Raw genomic sequence first — 27,381 nt, 5'->3', positions numbered from 1 at the left:
GAAAACCTCTGCTAAAATGTGAAAAATCTCCATATCAGCCAATAACCAATATGGCACAAATATATTGTGCATCCACTTTCAAAATTCTTCAGTGGTCATCGATGTCTTTATAACATTTACCAGCATGAAGGCCAAACCACTGACTGAGTAAATTGAAGCTGTTTACTGTAGCCTGTATACACATCTTATATCAATGAATAACACATGGAAAGAAGGAAAAAAGATTTGAAAAGTTTTCTGACATTCTGTGGAAGTTATGTGGATATTTGCATGTTCTTTTGCATTCTTGATCTAGATTTCCATAGCGCACAGATGTGTTAGGTTAACTTTTTGCCCAGAAGCTCCTCTCTCCTCCTGCATTATTCACACCCAATACAATGATTCATTTTTCCGTGTCGTGCATTCGGCACAATCACAGAGGTGTTTCATAATTAAAAACACAATTCTCATCTCTCGCTCTCTCACTTTATCTCGCTCTCTCCTTTCCTTTTTTGTGTTTAGCAAAAGAAAGGAGGATTATATTTAGCCAAGGACACCTAAACATTCATTACATATGCAAATCTAACATTCTCAATGTTGAGATATTTTTTCTCTCAAAAAAACTCCTTCAAATACACCTTTAACACAAGTGTTAAAACATTTATAAATGTAACAATTAAAATCTGTTCTAGGGATGTCTGACCCAATGACAACATGAAATCTCTGTCTACAGCAAGACAACATCTGTCTCGTGGACAGGTTCACCTGGGACAGGGACACCTGTCAAATAGATTGCAGTCAGGATGAACAAGCATAAAGCGGAAAAGAAAAGATGTAATAGATAATTATTGCCGGTCTATGTAACTTTCCAGAGAGAGGAAGTCACATGCAAAACCACATAGACATTGAGGTAGGCAAGTCCCCCTCAATATTCAGAATAATGGGTTTTGCAAAAACTGATTCTTACATTTTTACACACATCTTTGGACATGTGATCTTAAAATGGCCAAGTTAGATAAGACAGGTCACTCGTTTCATGCAAGTGAACACTACCTTTCAAAAGTCAGGGGACAAAAATGTTTTTTTTTATACAATAATAAAAAATAAAAAATACTTTTATTCAGCTAGGACATATTTAATTAATCAAAAGGGACAGTTGAGACATTTATGATGTTAAAAAATATGTTTAAATAAATTCTGTTTTTTGAGCTTTCTAATAAAAAATCCTGAAAAATAATGCATGATAATTTCCACAAAAATATTAAACAGCTCAACTATTTTCAACATTGATAATAATCAACGATTATGTATTTTTAATCAAATAAATTAATTGGTGAGAATAAGACACTGAGTATTTTTATTTTGTAAAGTATTTTCAGGGTGAACCTTTTCTAATGTGGAAACTCTTATCCAGTTACTAACAAAATAGAGACATATCATTTTTAGTAAGATTATACATTTGAACAGAAAGGATAAGGAGGTGGAAAGTTATGAAAAATGTATGCTCACCAAAATGATTCACTTTTTGCCTCAAGAATGTTCACACATTTGTCTGTTTAAAGACTGAATAATAAAGACTTTTTGAAAAAAAAAATGTAAAAAAAAAATTACCGTACCGTAACAATACAACACAATGGACGCAGCCGACTTGCAATATGTTGGCGCATTGTACGATATGGTATTTCTTTTATCTCAATTTCTGCATTGAAAAGGCTATATTTGCTGAGTATATTGAGCCAGTGAAGAAGTTCATTTCCATTTTGATTAGGTGCATATTATCATGCTGTCAAGCTGTTTCTTTATCTCTGTGTGGGCCTTTGTTTAAATATGAAAACTGCACTTTTTCTAATGAAATTATCCTCTATCACAACAGGTACATCTATGGGGCATTTCACACCAAAGAATCACTCAGCAAAATATTTGCTGCGGCCATGAACCAACTCCTTGGAGGAAGAAAAGAGATCCTCTAGCAATTCACTTCCATCAGAGAGCTGACCTTAATGATGTTTATTGTCTGACAGATCGCCTCTATGAAATCCAGCCATCAACATCCCAGTTAACAATGCACTGGAGGCCTTTAGTCTCTGCGGTCCAGATAAAATCAATGACCAGCACATCCGCAGAGAAAGAACAGTAATATCTATGTAACTCTATAATGGTGAATGGAAGGGGAGTTTGTGGTCTCAGGGTCTCAAGGCCATGAAAAGACTTTCAACTTCCTGAGACACTATAGACAGGCAATTTCGCCAGTCAGGATTTTGTAGTAGTATTTCTTCTGGAGAAATATGTTGGTTATTAAGCACTATGCCTCTCAGTTGGACTGTATATCTATTTTTCATTCTCGTCCCTGGTGCAGCTGCTCATTTACGCCGCATTACGATGCCAGCTCTAGTGCCTCTTAATGCAGAAGAAAAGAATGATTCCATGCATCTACAAACTTGCTGATGACTATACAAGGTAGGTCCGCGTCAGCTACTCATAAGGCTTTTCTGAGACGATTACCATCAGTCATTTCAGATACTTTGGCATGGTTCTGTGTTGTTTTGGACCACATGATATCACTCTTGTGTATAGGGATATTTCTGCAAATCTACTTAGAAAGAACTAGAGGAGCTGTTGAATCGTAAAGTGACTGAGCAGAGATCTGAACAGCCTCAGTTTCAGACGGCACACTCATGAACCGCCCACAGTTCGCACACACTGACACATGATGTATATAAAAATGGTAAGTGTTGGCTGGAATCAAGAGTTCAAATCTAAGTGACTGGCTTTATGGAAATAAGACCATTTGAAAAACGTCTCAACAACAAAGCTGGTTTTACAAAGAACCAAACTGATAAAATTACCAATGTTAATAATGGAATATTCATGTGATTTGCAAGATTAGAGACATCAAATCTTGACAAAAGATTTATTCTATTAAAGTTTCTGTTCACATAACTGTTGTGCTTATTTCCCAGCAAAAAAAGGTCACATGTTGGGGTCCACGTTCCAAAGGTTTTGGAACACTATTGTATTTGTTGTCCGATTTTCTTATTCCTACTCTTATTGTTCTTATTCTTTTTTTTTTTTTTTTTGCCAGGTCTGTACCAAGTTGTAGAGACACTAAAGTTGGTTAGATAATCAGAAATCTCTAGAACTATAAGGGCATTTCACTTTATACAGTTTTTTTCTGCTCTCTTCAATTTTAAGAAAAAAATAAATAATACTTTTCCAAACACAGCAGCTTTAAATAGGCAAAACATTTACAAAAGAATTTTGAGCATTGAGGAGATATATGCAAATTGCACATTTTAATGAATTGACTTATCTGCTGAAGGCAAAATTCAAACTTAACAAAACTTGGCATACATAGACAACCAGACATTCTGAGAATTCAAGCCAATTTGTGTCAAATTCTGCCCATAGGTGGCGCTACAACTGGAAAAAGTCCAAAGCATTTATCACATATTTTGAGAAATGTCTTAATGTTTATCCATACAAATGATATGGTCAGCAAAACTGCATTCTTAAAAATATCTTCTTTTGTGTTTGCAGAAATTTGGTACCAATTCTTGGTCAGAAAACCTGCAATGATGACCAGACTTTATACCACAAGTCAAAAGTCTGAATAAGATGAAAGTTCTTTTTTCTCTTTGTGCAGGGTCTCGGTCTCTTGTGCAAGGCCGGACAGATGTCGATAGTTTATAGATTTTCTGGTGGAGGCCAGTCAGAGTGTGACAGGAGTTTATAGTGAGTTTGATACCTGCCTGTGCAGCAGTTCATAACATCTGCTCTCTCAAAACTCAATCTCCCTTAGGCTCACAACAGAAGGGAAAAATGAGAAGGTGGAAAGTAAACGAGTTAGAAGGTGTGTGTTCATCAGAGTAGTGTGTACTCATAACTCCAGCTTCTAGTCTGCCATGTATCTTAATGTGTGTGTGTGTCCTTGATGGTAAACGTGAGCACTCACCTCCACAGTCTCCAGTTTGCCACTCCAGGCACTGGCCGTACGGGAAGGAGATGACGTACGCATTAGAATCCACACAGCGCTTGGTGCTGCCACACCACATACACTCCATGGCCTGGCTGGTGCAGTTGGCACAGGTGGTTCGCAGCGAGCAGGGCATCTTACATGGACGCATGGTAAGGTTTGGGCTCACTGAAGGAGGAAAATGCAGTGGTCAAAATTGCAATTACTTTTAAGCAATTACTTTTATTTTACCTAAAATAACAATTCAAAATGACAATACAATTTCCTGATAAGATACAGTAGGGTCCAAAAGTTTCAGATCTTATGGCCAGCTTTTTATTTATAGAGCTGCATGATTCAGTGATATTTTAATACTATTTTAATATATTTTTAAACTATTTAATACTATGGTAACATTTTATTCTGATGGTCCCTTTTGAACACTGTTGACAATAAGTAACGCTGCACCTATGTGTCAACTAACTCTATTAGTAGACTGTCTGCTTAATATCTGCTAACTAATATCTGCTAACACCTTATAATAAGGTGTTAGTAGATATTAAGCAGACAGTCTACTAACGTAATATTGTGATGGTCCCCCAATAGACATTCTACTGATTATAAGTAACTTTGCAACTACATTGTCAACTTATTCTAACCCTAACCCAACCAGCAACCCTAATGACATGTAGGTGCAACATTACTTATAGTTAACAGAATGTATTAAAGAGAACATCAACATAAAGTGAAAACAATACTATTTATTTATATTTTGAATTAGCCTTTTTATTTTTTCATTTTTCATTTTATTTTTGTTTGTTTTAGTAATTTTGTTGAGCATTTTTGTCTTTTTGTACTTTTTTTATTTTGCTTTAATTGCTCTCTCTCTCTCTCTCTGTAAGTTTACTATCAAATATTTATATTTTATTTTAGCCTTATTTCAATTAATGCAAATTATTTTTTTATAGTTTTATGAATAAGAACACTAGTCTGATCTCCACAACTTTGTGTAAAACCTTGTGATCAAGTTATCCAATCTGTTTTGAGAATGATTCAAAGAGCATATCATGCTTTAATGGAAGCAAGAACATCTGTACAGTCACATAATCAATGTCAAGAAGTTTACTTTGATTAGCAACTGAAAAACAGAACCTTAAACATTTATTATTTTATTTTAATTCATAAAAATTCATTCAAGTTTTAATGTGTCCAATATATGTCACACTTTGCTTATTTCAAGGTTAAATTTTGATTTTGAATTCCACATTTCAATGTGGTCTAAGAGTTTTGCACCCCACTCCAATTATGTATTGTAATATACTCTATAGCTTTAATACTGTAGTTCTGCATTTTTATCACACTTAAAATGTGTTACCAACAATGTTTATTATATTCATGATAATGACAATGTCTATACACATTGCCTCAAAAATCTGGTTTGTTACCTCCTGTAGAGTAAGAGAAACAATTGAAATGAGCTCAATGAGCAGAAGAACATAAATAAGAAATGAAAATGAGCAGAATAAACACAGAGATGAGGGGAGGACGAGTTGACATTCATTCTTTATGCTCTTTGCATGCGTCTGAAGGAGGTCCAAATCTTGTTCAAGGCCTAATTTGTGCTTCCTCTGAGTCTCTTTTCTAGAGTTTCAAACAGGTCCAAAAAACATACAGCAGCCAAGGAAACAGCGGGTGTGAGAGAGTATACAACAGCTCTGCTCATTTACAAATCCAAAAAAAAAAAAAAACTTTTCTCACCAACTGGCTTCTCACAGATCAGCCCCTCAGTGTTGGCAGTGCAGGGTTTGGCTTTGAGTCCGGCTACCTCAGCTCTTTCCAGGTATGCACAAAAACCTGAGTCACTTGGCTCCCCTGGTAACCACTGCAGAGTACTGGCAGTGAAGGGAGACATGTCCTCCCACCCCCAGTATGAAACATTTATCTTCCTTAGACCCACCCAGGGAGTAAGTTTCTGCAAGAGAGAAATATATATATATATATATATATATATATATATATATATATATATATATATATATATATATATATATATATATACACACATGTAACATCCACATAGGGATGGGTAAAAAAATGGCTATAGTCACTTAGGGAAAATTATTAGATTAAATCTTGAAAATGTTGTGCAACATACAAAACATGTCCAACAAGGGTCAGACAAAACTAGCATAATCATGGGTCAATGGCATGAGGCAAATTTTTGTCTGGATCTATAGATTTTTTTTCAAAACTAAAAAAGTTTAATTAAAAATGTAATTTAATTGAAATTATTTAATTGAAATTAAATTTTAAAAATGCAATTCATACAGTGACCTGAATAGACCTCTTCTATGATGAGCTTGGTTTTAATTTCAGATCTAAAATTCAATTTGATATTCATTTAGAAGAAAAAAAAGCCTCAATAAAAGAATGAAATTCTTGTAAAGAAAACCATATTTACATAATTTCATATTATTCCTTGGAAACAAAACCGCTTCATTGCTCATTATTATTATTATTTGAAGAACATTTCTTTGTTGAAATCAAAGTCAGGTGCTGCAACTAATGCAGAAACATGTTATTATTAATATTTATCATGATTCTTAAAAGATAAATACATACATCTACAATAAATAAATAAATACATACATTTTTTGCACCCGCTTCTGTTTGCTAGGTACTGAAAATTGAGTGAGCCACATATCTAACATGTTTAAATGCATTGAAGTCACTTTGAACACAGGTGCAATGAGCTGTTATCACCCTGTGTACATAAATACTCTGATTATGAACATTAGAGTAAAGAACAGAAAGAGGTCTGAAGTTAAACTATAAACAGACTGACATATTTGTAGATGCAAGTCAAATAAAATAAAAAACAGTAAAATAAAAAAAGCATTCATCTTCATACACCTCTATCTGAACTCTATTTGAACTTGATTTTGCAGACTTCCAGCTGGACATTCATTCAGAGTACCTAGGCGTTTTGATGGCTAATATGACTGTCTACTCTGTTTAACACATGCTATAGTGTTATAAAAAACACTTTTTTCTTTTTCTCTCTTTTCTCTCTTCTTTAAGGGAAGGCAAAGGCCAATGCACAGTTGAATTATGAATTCAAGGCAAAACAAACTGAATTTGACATACCCCAACCCCTTAGATTTTCCATTCAAATTAACAACTTCCCTGTATGAAAAGGTCTTGTGTGCTTTGATTAAAAGGTTTTAAAAGGTTTAAGATCTCCTGCGAGTTTGTGCAGCCACAGGGAGTGAGTGTGACTGTCTGTGTGAGTGACAGAATAGAGAAAAAATAGAGGCAACTGAGAAACCGTCGCATGTGAATCTTTTTCACATCAAAGGTGGGTCCTTTAGAAAACTGTGTTAATCTTCAAAGGACAAAAGCTGCTTAAACACTGAGGCTCACGCCTCAATCAGCAAGGGAGCGGATTATGAAGAGAGTCACTCCTTTCCTTTTAATTAACACATGACAAATATTTACACCACAGCACCGGGGGGACTAGCTTTAACTGAATAGCTTTTAACTGAAGGCATGAGTAAGGTTTTCTGACATGTAAAGTTGAGTGTTTAAGCTTTACTGACATTTAGAAACAAACTTACACACACCGAAACATCTAGCATTACATCTGGACTTGCCAAGTAAATTGTACATTCTTAAACGTTTAAAGAATCACTTTAAAATGTGATTCAGAGCAGTGCAGGGCAAGTACTGTATACTTGCAATCAAGAACTGAAATTTTAGGTAAACAAATCAGGAGCACGGACAGAAGTTTGTGTCAGTCCAAAAAAAAAAAAAAGCCATTGTTATGGTGAGATACATAATCAGCAGTGTTGGGGAAAGTTTCTTTTAAAAGGAACGTGTTACAATATTGCGATACCCCCTAAAAAGTGACTTTGGAAATGAATGTGTCACATTACTTTTGTGTTACTTTTTCTCACATGGGCTGGGCTTCCTTGTTTGTTTTTTAATAACAACACAAAAGTTATATTTTGGAAAATGTAAAGGCCCTTTCCCAAAAGTGAAATGAATAAGCCTCAGGCTGAAAGAAATGCAAATGTACTCCTGTACAGTAGAGGGCGCAGCTCAAAAGAAAAACCTTATAGCTGTGCTGCCATTCTGGAATAGGACACACACAGGGGAAGAAACTTCAACACTCTTACTTTAGCAATAAAAACAAAACAAAAAATGAGCAAATGTGATGTTTATCTAAGTCAAATTAGCTTATTAGTATGGTTAAATTGGATTTTCGAAGGTCAGCGGCAAAGACACTGATTAATAAAGCGAGATTAATTACATAAAGTACATTTGTGTAATTGAGCATATTAAATTATTGCAGGTTTGCATAATATTCTGAGTTTGCATTGCACTGTTTTTATTCATTTTGAAGAATACTGAATCTGTTTTTGTGCATGTTCACATTTAGTCTAGAACTACAATAAGCATCACACAGCGCACACAACACCTCTGCAACTTGCTTACGATTTCTCTCAACATGGGGACAAGAGAGGTCAGAATAAATGGAAAAAAAAAGTAACTTGAGTTACTTATTTGAAAAGTAACTCAGATATTTTGCCGTCACTTTAAAGGTAGTGAATTACATTACCAGTTACTTAAAAGTTATCTGCTTTTATTGCTTTCCTGTAGCTCAGTGGTAAGAGCATTGCGTTAACAACGCAAGGTTGTGGGTTTGATCCCAGGGGATTGCACATACCTATGTATAAATGTATAGGATAATGCAATGTAAGTCGCTTTGGATAAAAGCGTCTGCCAAATGCATAAATGTAAATGTAAATCTGATTACTTGTAATGCGTTACCCCAACACTGCTAATCGATATGCATCAGAAAAACTTAACAGCTTTGACTGTGTTCTACACAGTACCCAACCATTACCAAGACGAATCAATGTAAACCTCCAGACAAAGGCTAGTGATTATACTTGACTCACCCTCCCATGCAGCTGATACTTCTGCAGCTCATCCAGTATGAAGTCTACCTGCCTGGCTGATGTTAGAGACGCAATGTTGCCATCCAGGTTCTTACAGTAGTGCTGGGCATTATCATAACTCTCCTTACTAGCATTCAGCCTCAGACATGCATCTCCAATCTGACTCCAGTCCTCTCCACACAGGTGTGCTGTAAAAAAGCAGCAAAATCCAGGATAAAACCAGGCTTCAATTTAAACTAGGCTTCCCTCACACAAGACATCTGAACACCGCAAAAAAATCATTCTGATCAGGATATTGATAAAAGGAGCGTTCTGTGTATTATACAGCGAAAAACAAGATATATTTGAAGAAATTTGACACTACTGTGTCAAATTTATTTTTATTAAATTAATTATTACATTCATATGGATATATTAAATTGATTTAAAGTGACAGTAAATACATTTATAATGTTGCAAAAGATTTGTTTTTAAATAAATGAAAAAAGTTTATCAGTTTCCACAAAACCATTAAGCATCACAATAAGAATAATAAGAAATGTTTCTTGAGCACCAAATCAGCATATTAGAATATTTTTTTTAAGGATCATGTGACACTGAAGAAGCTTTGCCATCACAGGAATAAATTATATTTTAGAATATATTAAAATAGAAAACCTTTAATTTAAATTCACAATATTACAGTTTTTAAGGTGTTTTTGATCAAATAAATGCATATGTATAATGAGTATAAGAAACTTTTCAGATTTATTTATTTATTTTTATCTTATCGACTTTTGAACAGTAGTGCAAGTCAAACTACATTATGAAATTAAGAAACATGTTACCCTTGGGTTTTGAACTTATTACAGTGAGCAGCACATGAATAATTTACCATGATAGTTAACCACAAACACCCACACTCAGACAAACCCCTCAATTTCCTGAAAAGCTAAACAAAAGGAAATGCACACAGTCATAGTCAATTATAAAACCACACAGTACTAAACATAGCGTAAAATAACCATTGTCCCTTTCATTTCAAGGGTATATTTTGTAAAAATGCGGCTGATTATAATCCAAGATAAAGGCTGTCATCTGACGAAGAGAGAAAAAACTGTGCAGAAAAGGGAAAAAGAACAATAAACTCTGGATTCTTTGACTAGGCTGCTCAGCCATAAATGGATAAATAGCTCAGCAAACTTGAATAATTACTGCACTTGCAATTGGCCCTCTGGTTGAGGTCAGAACTCAGTGTGCTGTACCATCCAGCTCCAAAGGTCTCCATTTTCCATGGTTGGAAATACTCGTGTCTTCACTACAGAGTTGATGTCCTTTTCAGACAAAGTTGTCCGTGTGTGTATGTATGCTTTCAAATTGAGCTATCAGTCAGAAATTTGACAGCTGAGCAGTGAACTTTCTAGCTCATGTCCTTGAGAATATCCTGATATCGGACACAGAGAGACTGTGGGAGAATGACCAGCTCAAACCCTGAATGTACCACCTCGGTCACTCTGACCCTTTATCTCTGCTCCATTAACAAAACACACCGGGGTAGAGGTTGGTTAGCCGATAGAACATATCATTAACCTAATTTTTAATGAAATCATTCAAAGTCTATGCAATTTCCTCAATAATATAGTGAAACAAACGTGTGTGTGTGTGTGTGTGTGTGTGTGTGTGTGTGTGTGTGTGTGTGTGTGTGTGTGTGTGTGTGTGGTATCTTTACTGCAGACTGGAAAATGTTGAGCATAGGTACAATGTGTGGGCCTGTAGAGAAGAATTTCTTCCCAAGGGAGACAAAAGAATGTTAATAATACATCAAACAACAGCATCACTTCCTGCTCTCAAACTAGATCAGATCAAATAGGCAGAGATGCCCTCAGAATGTGGAAATGCGTTTCCATTGTTTCTGCGTCTGAGACACACAAACTATTATTTGCTCAAAACTATTTTAGACGTTTTCCTAACTTTACCCTTTCCAAAATCTTGGAATTTATTTGTGTGATGGCAGGGCTGAATTTTCAGCATCATTACTCCAGTCTTTAGTGTCACAGGATCCTTCAGAAATCATTCTAATATGCTGATTTGGTGCTCAAGAAACATTTCTTATATAATTATAACAGTTGAAAATGACTATGCAGCTTAATATTTTTGTGGAAATCATGATATGTTTTTTCAGGAATCTTTGATAAACAGAAAGTTCAAAAGAACAGCATTTATTTAAAAAAATTAAATCTTTTGTATCATTATAAATTTATTCACAGTCACTTTTGATCAATTTAATATGTCCTTGATGAATTTCTTACAAAAAGACATGTCATAAATGATAACCTTGTACAGTTCAAAGAGTTTTTGAGCTGTATTAGGCACACATATTTGTATTATTCTTTATACTTCTAATTCCGTATTCTTTTCTCAAATGTATACAATACATTCTCTGCATCATATTTGTCTTTTTATCTTATGTTTCTGCCAACCAAACACACTCAAATATTATCATGTTAGATGTTGCACCTATACCCTAGACCAGAGGTCTTCAACCCAGCTCCTGGGGACTCACTGTCCTGCAGAGTTTGGCTCCAAACCTAATCAAACAGAACTGACAAACTGTTGAAGCTGTTTGGAAATAAATTTTGCAGGACAGTGGGTCTCCAGGAGCAGGGTTGAAGACCTCTACCCTAGACATCATCTGAAGTTGTAACAGTTAAACAAAAGAAATGTCTACTTTGATCACTGTTTCATTGTTTATATGGACATGCATATGCTCTGTCATTCTGTCTGTCTTGTCTGTCCGTCCGTCCGTCCGTCCACCCACCCATCCATCCATCCATCCATCCATCCATCCATCCATCCATCCATCCATCCTTCAGCTCACCAGGCAGAGCATGACATTCCTGCTGTTGTGGTTCCCACTGACAGTTGATGTTAAGCGAGCAACTCCTGCAGTTCGCCAGTTTGGTACAAACCTGCTCACCTCGAACACTGCATTTGGTATAGTTCTTCACAGACTAAAAATCAAGAGGATGGAAAGGAGATATTTGTAAAATACTCTGGTTATATTTTTTCAATGTGACTAGCAAGTTTTGTACAACTTTGTGTTGTATTTTTTAACATTTATATGAGGAAGAAACAAGTGAAATCAAGAAGTTACAGGTGCTAATTCTCTAAGTCAATCAATCTTATCATAAGATATACAGTATTACTGCATACCTGGCCGGTTTTGCGCAGACCAGGTCTCCAAATAGAGAGCTGGTGATCAGACAGCATGGCAGGGGGAGGGTTGAGGTACAGGGGACCTCGAGGGTGGCGGGCAAGCTCAATTGTAAGCTGAATGAAGAGAAAATATAACACGGCAAAAAGAAATGTTATTTTTAATTGCTATAAATGCTTTTAAATCTATTTAATAGTTATGCCTCTGTTTGACATACCACAGTGCAGTTGCTTGAAGAAGAGATGCATTTCTTGTCTTCGCACCATTGGCAGTCATTGGTGTTGGCCGTACAGGAAGCACAGTCAGAAAACTGCTGACACTGCTTATCAGCTCCATCTATGGTTTAAAAAAACTAGAATCAGAGACAAGGAAAATATCTACTAATTAGCATAAAACTAAAATTGGACGTAACAAGGGTCTGACTCAGAGCTCTCAAGGTGAAACACTACACAACTGTGGTGAAAAATGAGTGTGTGCAATGACACATGGGTAAGGGCTAAAGTTGAACAGCGGAGGTGGATATGGACAGGGCACAGCGAAATTAAAACCAGAAAATTGAGGGGAAGAGCCAAGGACAGAGAAAAAAACATTTGTCCTGACTGTGAATTAGTTTGTTTCAGACATGAATAACCATAATACACATAAGTACTGTTTTTCCTGTTCTTTTCTTTTTGGGAGGATGTTTTCTGTTTGTTGGTTTGTTTTATCATTTTTATCATTATTTCTGGGAAAGAGACGTCACACAGGAACTGGCTTTTGTCTGGAACCATTTCAAAGGATAAACAATGAGAAAATCCAGGACAAAAATGAACTAGAAGGATGGGAGAAAGGAAATATGAGTGAAAACAAAATTACACTCAGGTTTATTTACCCCATCACACCTTATTTTTCTGTGACTGTCTCTGGGACAGTTAACACACAAAAAATGCCAATTCACTAATTATTTACTCAAATGGATTTTGTTTTAAAGCCTTATTATGTTTTTTCGAAAGAAAAAGAAAGATAAAAAAAATGTCCTGCTTGCACATATCCATTTAATATATATATCCAGCCTCGGCCGTTGCAGTCCTGTGTACATTCATGCGAGTGTGCAGCAGTCCAGGATATATATATATATATATATATATATATACACATACATACATATACACAGTAACAAAACACAAGGCTTTAAACCTTTGAAGAGTATGTGTGGATTTAAATATCTTTGTTGCACTCAGGTTGTCAGTCAGAATGACAGTTATTGCTTGAACGTTAGAGCAAATAATGTAGGCCTATAATAGTACAACCAAGTCAATGTATTATTGTTTTTGTATTTGTATTTATTTATTTTTTTTACTAATTTAAGCACTTGATTCATTTTATTCATAATGAACTTTAGTGAACTGGGCAACCAAGGTATGGCAGCAACCATACCCAACTGACGCCCCTGATTAACATTACGATCTCTGGAAAAAGATGTGAATGTGTTAAAAAAAATGAAACAAAGTATTATATATATGCTACCTTTCAAAAGTTTGGGGTCCGTTATTTTTTTTTTGTAAGAATTTTTTTTTAAATGGATAAAAAGTAAATGATGACAGTAAAGGCATTTATAATGTTACAAAATATTTATATTACCGGTACTTCAAATAAACACTGTTCTTTTGAATTTTTGGCAACACTTTAGTTTTGAGTCCAATTCTCACTTTTAACTAGTTGCTTATTAGCATGCATATTACTAGGACATTGGTTATTTATTAGTAACTTATAAAGCGCATATTAATGCCTTATTCCGCATGATCATATTCTACATCCCTTAATCCTACTTATCTAAACTTAACAACTACCTTACTAACTATTAATAAGCAGTAATTAGGAGTGTGAGGCAAAAGTCATAGTTAATAGTTAGTTAATAGTGAGAATTGGACTAAAGTCTTCCAAATCTCAAACTTTTGAATGAAAGTGTAGTAGTGTATAGTACATACATACACATAATATCAGGAACATACATAGTGTATAGAAAAAAAAAGTCCAGATTTTATTGTGTACAGGTATACAGAGAGCAACCACCCAAAGAGTGCCTACGAGTACGTACAATGATAAACTGCATGATTGCAGGTCTCTGAGATGCACACAATACAGGATAATCCATCATGAACTTGTGTGTCATTCCATTACTTAATTAAAGTCCAATCCACCTCTGATAGAACACCAAACTCAATGCGGTAATTGCAGTAATCCTCTCAGGTCCAGTTTTGCCCACAGAAAAAAACATCTGTGTCCACAATCGCTGGAGATTAGTTTCATCGCAATCATAATTACATCGCTATGAGATTATTATGCGCCGACTGACCTTTTGTTCAGTCAATTATCAACAGGCATTTCCCACAGTCAGGCAGGATTTACCCAGTGGAAAACAGGCAGCACGCCATCAAGGTAAAGCAGAACATGTGAGTGGCTCTGCATATAAACCCGCAATGTATCAAGTGTAAAAAGGATTATATGTGGCTTAACAATAATCTCCTGACAGAGGATTTATTGGAAGGAAAAATACTCTCCAGGTGTGTGTTTGACATACAGAGCTAATGGTCCAACTCAATTGAATGAGATGTACAGTGAACTTCACCCCACTGCGATGGTTGTGTAGGATAGTAGACCAGGGGCCTATACCATGAAGCCGGTTTAGGTGGCTAGCCAGCTATGTTTCAGTTTAGTTTCCGCCAACCCTGGGTTTTAGGTACTATGAAAGTAGCTCGGCTTTAATCGGTGTTCGTCGCCATGGTATCTTACGCTGCACGGCTAACCTGCTCCGGGGCAGGTTATGTTCTGGATTCGAGATCTCAGACTGAAGTTTGACCAATCAGCTGAGAGCAAAGAAACATATAGGTGACGGAACTTATTCCCAGTGTCTGTTACAATGACTTCACCTTTTCTTCCAAATCCGGTGGACATCTCAGCGCAAATTGTTTGACGAGCACTTCGTAGAGAAACAGTTTTTAGCCAGACAAAATCCCCTTGCCTTTCCTGATAGTTATTTGTATAAAAGATACAGATTTTCCGCGGAAGGAATGTCTTGCGAACTTCTTGAGCCGCACACAAAGAATTTAACACGTCGAATTTATGCACTTACTGTAACGCAAATGGTATTGCGTTGCGTTTTTTTGCAAGTGGTACATACTTGCACGGTGGGTGACGCACAGAAGCTGGTTTGTCGAACCATTCGTAAGGTGGTCCTCGCTCTGCAGGAGTACATGAATAGTTTCATTAATAGTGTTCCCCGGACATTTATCGGCCATGTCCATAAAAGAGGGCTTTTATAAAATTGCCGGTAAGATATATTGATAGGGAATATATTGATTCATGTCTTCACATGAAGACAATTTTTTTTTTTTTTTTTTTTTTTTTTTTTAAAAGCAAATTGCACAAATGTACTATACAATATAATACATGTTAAGAATTATATCTTTATTATTATTCTGTTAATCTTATGATAGGATTCCCTAGCTTTCTTAGTAGTACAAATACGTTCGTAAAATTATGTGTATGTGTAGCCTATGTGTAATATAGCCTATACTATAGCCTATTTTTATAATATATAAAAAAATGTGCATGTATCATTTTTTATAAAAATAGGCTATAGGCTATATTACACATATAGGCTACACATACATAATTTTACATAAATATAGAACGTATTTGTTTAACTTACACATTAACAATCAGCAATCTTTCTCCAACAGTCTTCTCTTGCTTTGGCAGCAGAGACCGTATTGTTTCGAGCTTGAAATACATATTTAAATTCATCGTAATTCTGAATGATTATCTCTTGCTCCTCCGCGGAAAAATATATCGCTCTCGCTCTACCCGCGATTGGTTGTTCAGTGTCGACGTCACTCTTTTATGTGCACGTGCGCGTGGAGTAATCATAGCTTAAGGATCAAAGCCTGAGTTGACAGAGAAAGTTGATGAGCTGCATCATGGTACCAATAAAGCCTGATTGCATCGGTTTGGTTTTGTCAACTCAAAACTAATCCTGTAACCTCGAGTTTGTTCAGCTACCTTCATGGTACAGGCCCCAGGTGTATAGATATTCCCACAAGATGAAAGGATGTGTAAACATTTATAACACTTGCATTTTATAAATTACTATTCAAACGTTTGGGGTCTGTAAAATATTTCAATGTTTTTGAAAGAAGTTTCTTATGCTCATCTTATGCTGCATTTATTTGATAAAAAAAAACAAAAAAAAACATTTAAAACATTAATATTGTGAAATGTTAGGGATGCACCGAAATTGCGGCATCTAAAAATTGTCGTCCGAAAATGTAATTTTCTGTTATTGTCCGAGAGAGAAAAACGGCTGAAAATATGAGCCGAAAATCTATGCCGCCCCACCCCGCCCCCCTCAGTGTTCAGTGCTCAGGTTTCACTCTCACTCAAGCTGTTATCACTGCACGGTGTGACTCTCCGCTCAATTTTCCTCTCTATGCACATGCGCTCTGCTCAATTGCTCACGGCCCATGCGAACGCTCCACTCATGTACCGCTCATGCTCATGGGAAAAACAAAGTCTGCTCAAATAACGCGCTGACATGAAATTTCTATGTAGTCGTACTATACTAGTTTCTGTTTGCAATAGCCCTACTGTCTTGTAACATGGTGTTAGCCGTGCTGGGCAACGCTGGTAAAATGGCGCTACCCTCTCGTTCACTGATCCGCTTCTTGTAACGCTCGCATACTTTTGATAATAATAGCTTAGTAGGACTTTACGTTACTTGGATAGTTAGTCAAAAAATGTATCTGTTAAATCTGATTGTTGCTGTTACGAACCGCTCTGAGACACGAGGGTTAAGATCCAAACGCAGCTTTATTGTGGGTAATCCAGAGGCGTAATCCAGTAAACAGGCAATGGGTCAAAACACAGGTAGGCAGTCCAAACAAACCAACAAAGAAACACAAACAAAACAGGCAGGGACCAGAGGCAAAAGAGTAATCCAGGGAACAGGGCAAGAAATCCAAATAAACCAAAAGACAAGAAACCAGGGAAAACGCTCGGAATTGCAGTGTAACACTTAGGGCGCTTTCACACTGGCAGTTTAGTGCGGACCGGGGCACAGTTCGCATGAAAAATCGTTAATGTGAACGCTGTCATCGGACCCGGGTGCGCACTAGAGTACCGAACCCGAGACTACCTGGAGGAGGTGGTCTGAGCTCGGTTGCTCCCGAACCGTGGTGCGGTTCGCGTTAATGTGCAAGCAACACGGACTCGGGTGCGCGCTTGTTCAGGAAGTATAGTATTCCGCGCATGCGTATCACTGTCGATATCATTGTTTGATTGCGTTTGCGATGACGTAAGATCACTGCAAACGCACCTGGGTTCGATACAACTAATTGAGCGTGAAACCAGACCAACGCTGCGGGGGCGCCGGGAACTAGCGCACTCGGGTTCGGACCGCAGCAAACGAACCCAGTGGAAAAACGCCCTTAAACAAGACTTCACGGTGAGTGAATGAATGAACATGGTATAAATCAGGGGTGCCCAACCCTGCTCCTGCCGATCGACTGTCCTGCACAGTTCATCTCCAACCCTAATCAAACACACCTGCCTTTAATTTTCAAGTGATCCTGAAGACCTTAATTGGTTGCTTCAGGTGTGTTTGATTAGGGTTGGAGATGAACTGTGCAGGACAGTCGATCGGCAGGAGCAGGATTGGGCACCCCTGGTATAAATAGACTGAGACTAACAGGGTGATGGGACACAGGTGAATGCAATCAGTGATAATGAGGTACAGGTGACTGTGATGAGTGATCAGGGCTGCGTTCCAGTCCAAAATTGGCATGCCCTTCACTCGCAAACTTCCCTCCGTCTCGTTCACTCGGATGTACGTCATTGCGAGTGCTCACTACTGGCGGAAACTGCAATGGGCTGAATTGGAACGTCCTAAGCCCTTGATCACTTGGAATCAGCTGTAGAGTTGATTTATTATTTACATTTTTTTTCCCTTTAAGAATTTGTTTAATGCAGCATCCAAATGTTTATAGGTGTGTTTGGGTTGTTTTAAATTAAATATATATATTATTAATATATCATAGAGTTGTCGGTTGTGGTGGTGATTAGATGAGATATGTGGTGACGTCACAGTCGTACTGCATTGTGGGACATATAGGTGCCTGAAGTGTACATTTGAAGCAGACTCGCTCCATCGGTCAAAATCGAGGGAACGAGGGTCTGTCCATATAAACTTCCCTCGTCCACTTCACGAAGTGGAACGCACTTCAAAATGGCGGCAGGGATTCCCCCAAGGGGAAGTGCTTAGGGAAGTTCGCAAGTGCGTGTCTAAAAGTGGACTGGAACGCAGCACAGAGATGATGAGTCCGGGCAGTGAGTATGGGAAATGTAGTCTGAGAGTGAACGTGAGTGTCTGATGTGGAGTGCCCTCTGGTGGCTCTCAAGGGCACTCCAGCTGGTGACCGTTACAGTTGCATAGAACTGAATAACGAATAATATATTGATATTTAATATTCATTTATTTTGTCCAATTTTTGTGTAACTTTCAATCAAATTGTGGTTATTTTATTTTATTGGCTTTTTTTTAAATTATTGGCTTATTTTTTTATTCAGTAATATTAATACAATTCTACAAAAAAAAGGCTAATTTAAAATTTAAAAAGCAATGTCAGGTTCATCGGAAGTGCATCGTGAATATTTTTTTACAACATTTACAATATACAATAGTTTCAGCCCAGAATTTTTATTTCGGTGCATCCCTAATTACAATTTAAAATAACTTTAGATGTTTTCTATCTGAATATATTTTTAAATATTATTGAACATATGATGGCAAAGCTACATTTTCACCAGTCATTACTCCAGTCCTCAGTCTCACATCATCCTAATATGCTGATTTGGTACTCAAGAAACACTTAATATTCTATATATTGAAAACAGTTTTTTTTTTTTTTTTTTTTTTAGGATTTTCTTTTTTATTTATTAAAGCGTTTTTATTTTATTTATTTTTGAAATAGCAATATTTTGTAACATTAAAAACATCCTTGCTGAATAAAAATATTAATTTAAAAACAAAATCTTACTGAACCAAAACGCCTCGGTTACGACTGTAACCTCGGTTCCCTGAAGAGGGAACGAGCGTTGCGTCGAAACTGACGCTATGGGGAACGCTTTGCGTGATGACGTCTTGAAGCACATGTAAAATCAGTCCAATGGTGTGGCGGAACGTCAGAGGCGGGTGACGTCACGTACCAGGAAGCTATAAAAGCCGGCCCGAAACAGAAAACGAAAGCTTCGTAAAGTCTGAAGTCGCGCTGACAGGCATGAAGGAGATATGGCAAGGCGACGCAACGCTCGTTCCCTCTTCAGGGAACCGAGGTTACAGTCGTAACCGAGGCGCTCCCTTTCAAGGGAACTCGCGTTGCGTCGAAACTGACGCTATGGGGAACGTCTATACCAACGCCTCCATAGCTACAAATGTCTGTCTTGTGTGTAATCATGTGAGCAGCACTAAGAAGACAAAACATGAGACCCTGGAGCAGAGTCTAAATCCAGAGAGTAGAACCTGACGAAGGTGTGCGGTGAGGACCAGCCTGCCGCATCACAGACGTCCTGTAACGATACTCCTGATATAAGGGCCTTAGAGGCCGCCATACTCCTAGTAGAGTGCGACCGGACAGCCAAAGGAGAAGGCTGTCCAGCCGCCTCATAAGCAAGTGAGATAGCCTCAACCACCCACTTGCTCATCCTTTGCTTAGACACCGGACCTCCCTTGTTAGGAGACCCAAAGCACACAAATAATTGATCACTTTTACGCCACAGGGCAGCTCTGTGGACATAAGCGTCTAACGCCCGAACTGGGCAAAGCAAATTATTAGCCTCCTGGTCCGCATTCTGAAAGGGAGGAGGACAGAAGGCCTGCAGAACAATAGGTCTAGCCACATTAGTTGGGACCTTGGGGATATAGCCCGGTCTAGGGTGAAGAAAAGCTTTGACCATACCCGGAGCAAACTCCAAGCATAACGGAGCAACCGACAATGCCTGGAGATCCCCTATTCTTTTAAGAGAAGAGATGGCGAGAAGAAACAGAGCTTTCAGAGTTAGAAACTTCTCAGGAACCTTCTCAATGGTCTCAAAGGGGGCCATAGAAAGTCCTTGCAGCGCAACGGACAAATCCCATGGTGGCACCGTAGAGCGAACTGCAGGCCTCAGCCTCCAAGTGCCACGAAGGAAACGAGATACCAGAGGGTCTTTCCCCACAGACATTCCACCCAAAGGAATGTGGTAAGCACCTATGGCCGCCACATAAACCTTTAAAGTGGACGGGGTCAGACCTGCAGTGAACTGTACCAATTGGGCAGTTGACTGGATCCAACCGACGGTCACTACACCAAGAAGTGAATACTCTCCACTTCAGGGCATAAAGTTTCCTCGTGGAGGGAGCTCTGGACTGTAGAATGGTCTCAACAACCTCAGTTGAGAGATCTGACTCTATGAGCTGGGCCCCCTCAGAGGCCAAGCCCACAGGTTCCACAGTTCTGGGCGGGGGTGAAATATTGAGCCCCCTGCTTGGGAAAGAAGGTCCCTCCTGACAGGAAGCTCCAGAGGATGCCCGTCGAGGAGGGACACAAGATCGGGAAACCATACTCTGCCCGGCCAGCGCGGGGCTATAAGAAGTAGATGGACCCGGTCCCTGCAAACTCTTTCCAGAACTCCCGGGAGCAGAGCCACTGGGGGAAAAGCGTACAGACGTAGCCTCGGCCACGTCTGTACCATAGCATCCAGTCCCAGAGGAGCTGGATGCGTGAGGGAGAATCAAAGTGGACAGTGAGACGTCTCTCGAGACGAAAACAGATCCACTTGTGCTTGGCCAAACTCCCTCCATATCAGCTCCACCACCTCGGGGTGGAGCCTCCATTCCCCGGGCCTCGGCCCCTGTGTCGACAGAGTGTCTGCTCCTATATTCTGTACCCCGGGGATGTAGGCTGCCCTGAGTGACAGCAACTTCCCCTGGGACCACAAGAGGATATGGCGTGCCAGATTGGATAATGGGCGCGAGCGCAAACCCCCTTGGTGGTTGATATAGGCGACTACCGACGTGTTGTCCGTATGCACTAACACATGGTGTCCCCTGAGATCTGTGATAAAGCTCCTAAGAGCCCGGAAGACAGCTAACATCTCTAGGCGATTGATATGCCAGGAACGATGATGGTCTTCCCACAGACCTTGAGATGAGCGACCCTCTAGGATCGCTCCCCAGCCCGTGAGGGAAGCATCCGTCGTTAGCAGTTTGCGACGACAAGGAGCTCCCAGCACTGGGCCCTGGGACAGGAACCAGGGTTTCTTCCACATAACCAAGGCACGTAGGCATCGCCGCGTGACCTTGATTGTGCGAAATGGGTTGCCCCTCGGGGAAAACCCTCTGGTCCTGAGCCACCACTGCAGGGGCCTCATGTGCAGTAGTCCAAAAGGTATCACGTTGGAAGCTGCTGCCATGAGACCCAACAGTCTCTGGAACTGTTTGACAGTGAGTAGCTGGCCTAGCTTTACACTTTTCACAGCTGCAAGGATGGAATCTACACGTGGCGGTGACAGGCGCGCCTGCATCGACACTGAATCCCAAACCACGCCTAAAAAAGTGGTCCTCTGAAGTGGAGAAAGCACACTCTTCTTGGCGTTCAGCCGTAACCCCAGCTCTTTCATGTGGGCGAGAACAACATCTCGATGTTGAACCGCCAACTGATGCGACTGAGCTAAAATCAACCAATCGTCGATGTAGTTCATGATGCGAATACCCTGGAGGCGCAGAGGCGCCAGAGCTGCATCCACGCATTTGGTGAAAGTGCGGGGTGATAAAGCCAGGCCGAATGGAAGAACTCGATATTGGTATGCTTTGCCCCCGAAAGCAAACCTCAGGAACTTCCAATGACACGGACGGATGGAAATATGGAAATATGCGTCCTTGAGATCTATCGTGACAAACCAGTCCTCGGACCTGATCTGTGGCACGATTTGTCTCAAAGTTAACATTTTGAACTTGAGCTGCATGACTGACTCGTTCAGAACTCGAAGATCTAAAATGGGACGCAATCCCCCGTCCTTTTTTGGAACTATGAAGTACCGGCTGTAAAACCCGGTTTCCCTGTTGGAGGGAGGTACATATTCTATGGCCCCTTTCTCTAACAGAGTGTTTACTTCCTGTTCCATAACCAGAACCTGCTCGGGGCCCACCACTGTGGGCAGGACCCCCGAGGTGGGCGTTTCTTGAATTGTATCTGATACCCTTTTTCCACGGTCTGCAGGACCCAACGAGAAACATTTGACAGTAGCTTCCACGCTGTCAAAGATTCTACTAGAGGTACCAGCCTCTCGAGACTGGTTTCTGGATTTTGTTGCTGTTGAGTAGTCGGTTCGTCGCCCTGTAACGGCGCACCGGCAGGGAACGACCGAACAGACTGCTCTAGCACCCTCCTCAGAGGGGGCGGGCATCCCGAGGCCACTACGTTTCCGGGTGGACCTTGAGATATGTGCTCGCCGGAGACCGCTGCGCCCTGTAACACCGGAGGCGGCAGGGTTGGCAGAACGGTCCCCTGAGGGCACCGAAGAGAGACGGGCACCGTGAAAAGAGGTGTTAACCGCTCTGCTTCGGGAGGAACTACCCTCATTTGTCCTGAGCCCTCGGACGTCAGGACTTTTTCCCAGCAGCCTTCTTGGCGGTAATAACGGTCCGCAGATCCGTTCTACCCCTCGAAGGCTGCTGGGTTTGAGAGCGCCCTCCGTGTCCCCGAGATTTTTGTGGGGGAGCACGAGAGGACACACTCTGTTTTTGAGTGGCACGATGTTCAGCGCTCTTTTTAGAGGAGTGAGGCTGCTCCCGCTCAGCAGCCTCAATGAAAGAACGGCGGGGGAGAAGTTTTTGCAGTGCAGCTGCCTGTTTAGAAGCTTCTTGAGATTTAGCTACCGCACTGTTAACTGCATCACCAAAAAGACCGACAGTGGAGACCGGAGCATCTAAGAGAACGTGTTTCTCTTTATCCTTTATATCACTCAGATTGAGCCACAGATGCCTCTCAGTGGCCACCAGGGCTGCCATAGACCGCCCGATTGATTTAGCGGTCTCCTTGGTGGCCCTGAGAGACAGATCTGTGGCTCTGCGTAGTTCGGCCACCGTGTCAGGACCAATTCCCCCGCCCTCCTCTAAATCCCCCAATAATTCTGCCTGATATGCTTGCATAATGGACATCGTATGCAGACACGCTGCAGCTTGACCAGCGGCTGCATACGATTTATGAACCAGTGCTGATGTGAATTTCACTGGCTTAGAGGGAAGTGAAGGAGCCTTCAAGGTAGATGCCGTTGCTGGAGAGAGATAGCTCGCAAGCGTCTCCTCCACCTTCGGCATCTCCCCATAACCATATTCTTTATATTTATAAATGGAAGAATAGTGAGATGCTTGTGGTGTGTATACTCTGTACGACACTGGTTTTCCCCACGATCTCGACACCTCGGTGTGGAGATCGGGGAAAAACGGAAGGCTTCTTCGCTGAGGCTGTGTACGAGATGGCAGGAAGCGTTCGTCGAGCTTACTTTTCGAACGAACGTCCTGCCTATCCTCTGGCCACTCAATAGATAATCTCTGAACTGCTCTTGTGACAACATCGAGCAATTCCTCAAAAACGTGAGACTGAGGTGGCGAATCCTCAGACTCAGCTTCAATACTAACAACGTCCAACTCCTCAGAGCTGGACAATTGCAGTATTGGTGCCTCCATCGGGGGGGAAGAAACCGCAGCGCGTGCTTCCACACCCTGATGAGAGGCACTGGATCTATCAGAAGAATGTTGAGATAAGGCAGAGCCCGTCTCAACATCCACTGATAAATCCATTTGTGAACCCCAGGTCTGAGATCGACTCCGTGCCTCGGCAGCGGCGGGACCCAAGCCCTGGGGAATGTGGTCGGGATTGAACCGAGCCAAGCGGGATCGGAGCGTACGCAATGGAAGCGCCTCGCAATGCACACAGTCACCACCCTCGAGTGCTGACTGGGCATGCTCCTCACCCAAACAAACAACACAAAGAGTGTGAGTATCACCTCCCGTTAAATAACGCGGGCAGGGATGGACACACACTCTAAACTGCTGCTTGCTCGCCATACTGAATATATATATATATAATATAGACAGACAACACCAAATAACAAGGACAGATTCAACACAGAGCGCAACTGAAGACTCAGAAAGCTTTCGTTTTCTGTTTCGGGCCGGCTTTTATAGCTTCCTGGTACGTGACGTCACCCGCCTCTGACGTTCCACCACACCATTGGACTGATTTTACATGTGCTTCAAGACGTCATCACGCAAAGCGTTCCCCATAGCGTCAGTTTCGACGCAACGCGAGTTCCCTTGAAAGGGAACTTTTAAATAGTAGGGTGTCAAGTCAAGTCAAGTCAAGTCAAGTTTATTTATATAGCGCTTTTCACAATACAGATTGTATCAAAGCAGCTTCACAGTATTTAAATTAAAATAATTAATCAATGTTTGTTTCTAGTGGAAAACGTCCACGTTTGGTAATGCTGATCAATAGTATTGTTGATTGATTAATTAAATTAAATATCCCCAAGTATCCCCAACTGAGCAAGCCAAAGGCAACAGTGGCAAGGAACCGAAAAACTCCATCAGGTGACCTAATGGAGAAAAAAAAAACCTTGGGAGAACCCAGGCTCAGTCGGGGACCAGTTCTCCTCTGGCGTTTATGAATTAGAGGTCGGATTTAACTGTAAGATTAAAAGTATTATATGAATGCCTGGCTGAAGAGATGCGTCTTTAATCTAGTTTTAAACTGGGAGAGCGAGTCTGAGCAACGAGCAAACTGAGCAAGTTTTGGAGCTAAATGTGAAAATGCTCTCCCTCCTTTGGTGGACCTATAAATCCTAGGTATGACCAAAAGCCTTGAATTTAGTGATCTTAAAGAGCGCGATGGATTATAGGGCGATAGAAGATCCGTTAAATAGACTGGAGCTAAGCCGTTTAGGGCTTTATAAGTCAGTAGCAATACCTTGTAATTAATACATAGGTAACCAATGTAGTGATGATAAAATTGGTGTTATATGATCATATTTTCTTGATCTAGTAAGAACTCTAGCGGCGGCATTTTGGACTAACTGTAGCTTGTTTATTGAGGATGCAGGACAACCAGCTAATAAAGCATTACAGTTATCTAGTCTCGAGGTCATGAATGCATGAACTAATTTTTCTGCATCAGAAACTGATAACATGTTACGTAGCTTAGCAATGTTTCTAAGGTGGAAAAAGGCTGTTCTTGTAACATATGAAATATGATTTTCAAAAGACAGGTTGCAGTCTAGCAGGGCTCCAGACTAACTTTTTGCCTTGGTTGCACTGGTGCGCCTAACTTTTTTATTTAGGTGCACCAGCACAAAATTTGGGTGCACCGAAAATTTTTCTCGGCTCGCGTCACCTTTAACGCCACAATTTCAAGGTCACCTTTTTATCACGCTCTATATACATTCATATTATGTAAATGATTTTAAACAAGAATAAGGTGTAGGTAAATAAAAAAAAAAATAAAAAAAATAAAAAAAAAATAATAATAATAATAAAAATAAAAAATTAAAGTGCTTCACTGAGCTGCCAAACTAACTATTTTGAGTCTCTAGCTCAGGCGCGGTATAGGCTCTACCTCCGTCTCTGAGTCGGATGCCATCTCCGACGAAAGACCAGGGCTTGGCATCTAACCAGGGACTGGGGAGAATGGTGGCTGAAGTAGCTTCATGTCTGGGCTGTTGTCGGAGCATTGACCGGGGAGTAAAGGGTTTTAACGGTATTCCTACTCTTACCGATACTGCTTATCGATCCGGTACTTTAACTGTATTCTTATCGGTTCTTTTTGTTTTTATATATATATATATATATATATTTATATTAGTCTAAAAAGAAATCTAATAAAGTAATCAAATGTAAAATAACACTGCATAATTTTTCATAAATAGATTAATGCTTAATAAAGCTGAAGTTATTCTTTCAAGAGCTTTGTAGTGATTTTTCTCTTGTTGTTTGATTCGCAGTAATGGCGCAATCGTCCGCATGTTTACTAGACTGCGGCCCCTTTAAGACCGAGTGCAGATCTGCTACTGATCTGATGCACCATATTCTCCCAACTATTTCCATAACTACGTCCATTTAAGACATAAACTGTTTTTAGTGAATCTCCAAGCCGGTCATTTTGACATACTTTTGTGTACATTTGATCGTTTAGACACGCACATTAAACCCAAAGTAGGCTATAATTTGCTTGTCTCGGTTTCGGTTTCGGAGCGCGTGCCGCCTTGCGAACAACATCTCTTGCGCAGATTTTGTGCTTTTAATAGCTCTTTTAATTATTTAACGCGTCTCGCAAGTTAGCAACAGTAGCTAGACTGCATTTTACAACAATCACCGATCGTGCTGATTCTGTCGTTAGGTTTGAGTTTTAGGGAGAAATGACAGTGTAATGCTGCGAAGGGAAGAAGTTGCGCTAGATAGAATGCGGCTATAGTTTTTAATGGTTTTACCTCAATATATTATTTTTTATAATCTTTGGAAGCCGAAATCAAAATCAGACTAATATCACAGACCTTAAGTGTAACCAGGCTACGTTTGAATGTTTAATTCTGTCCTCCGTCATCACTCATCACTCATTAAGCGTGAGAGAAGAGTGTGAGTTCCCATGAGTGTGTGAGTTCCGTCAAAGGAGAACAAACACTCAGTTCGTGGAGAGGCAGCGGATGCAAGGACGTTAGGTGCACCGGTGCGACCTAGGAAAAATTTTAGTCGCACCTTTACAAAATTTGGTCGCATGTGCGACCAAATTGGTCGCACTCTAGAGCCCTGTCTAGTGTAACACCCAGGTATTTTACTGTAGAGGATAAAGTAACAGGACATCCTACTATGTTAAAGTTGTAGAGTGAGAGGTGTATTCTGGCCCGCTGAAATTCTCGATACTGATTGGTCAATCACAGTACTCTTTGGTCAAATATTTTTGTATAATGAGTAATGACTACTAAACTACTTAGAAGTCCAAGCACCTAGTTTCCTGAAATGTTGTGATTTTATTCATTTATTTGTCAAATATCCTTGTTTTAGGTGGAAATAATGTAGTCAACCTGTACCACAAAACACACCCCTTCAGGGTTCTGTGACATGCAAGACTAGGGCTGGGTGATAAAACGATAACGATAATTATCACAATATTATCTTTCTCGATAAAACGATATCAAGAGTTCGATAAATGTTCGATAATGTTTAT

At 39.9% G+C, this 27,381-nt stretch overlaps 1 protein-coding gene and 1 long non-coding RNA gene across 3 annotated transcripts in view; one reads left to right on the top strand and one right to left on the bottom strand.

The window, feature by feature from the left end:
- Positions 1–27,381, top strand: part of LOC309486745 — a 387,401-nt gene that overhangs the window by 152,388 nt on the left and 207,632 nt on the right. The gene's annotated exons all lie outside the window — the stretch shown is intronic.
- The window catches only part of atrnl1a (attractin-like 1a), a 259,263-nt gene that overhangs the window by 165,281 nt on the left and 66,601 nt on the right, over positions 1–27,381 (bottom strand). For both annotated transcript variants that reach the window (XM_082154105.1, XM_082154106.1), the window contains exons 13-18: positions 12,306–12,424; positions 12,088–12,204; positions 11,753–11,885; positions 8,896–9,083; positions 5,690–5,903; positions 3,932–4,120 (exon numbers count right to left, since the gene is read on the bottom strand). In XM_082154105.1, the coding sequence (XP_082010231.1) occupies positions 3,932–4,120; positions 5,690–5,903; positions 8,896–9,083; positions 11,753–11,885; positions 12,088–12,204; positions 12,306–12,424 (960 nt within the window). The remainder of the gene's footprint in view (positions 1–3,931; positions 4,121–5,689; positions 5,904–8,895; positions 9,084–11,752; positions 11,886–12,087; positions 12,205–12,305; positions 12,425–27,381) is intronic.

The sequence above is a fragment of the Leuciscus leuciscus genome (assembly GCF_965113295.1).
Source record: "Leuciscus leuciscus genome assembly, chromosome: 22".
NCBI classification, from domain to species: Eukaryota; Metazoa; Chordata; class Actinopteri; order Cypriniformes; family Leuciscidae; genus Leuciscus; species Leuciscus leuciscus.
This window is presented reverse-complemented; position numbering and strand designations above follow the sequence as displayed.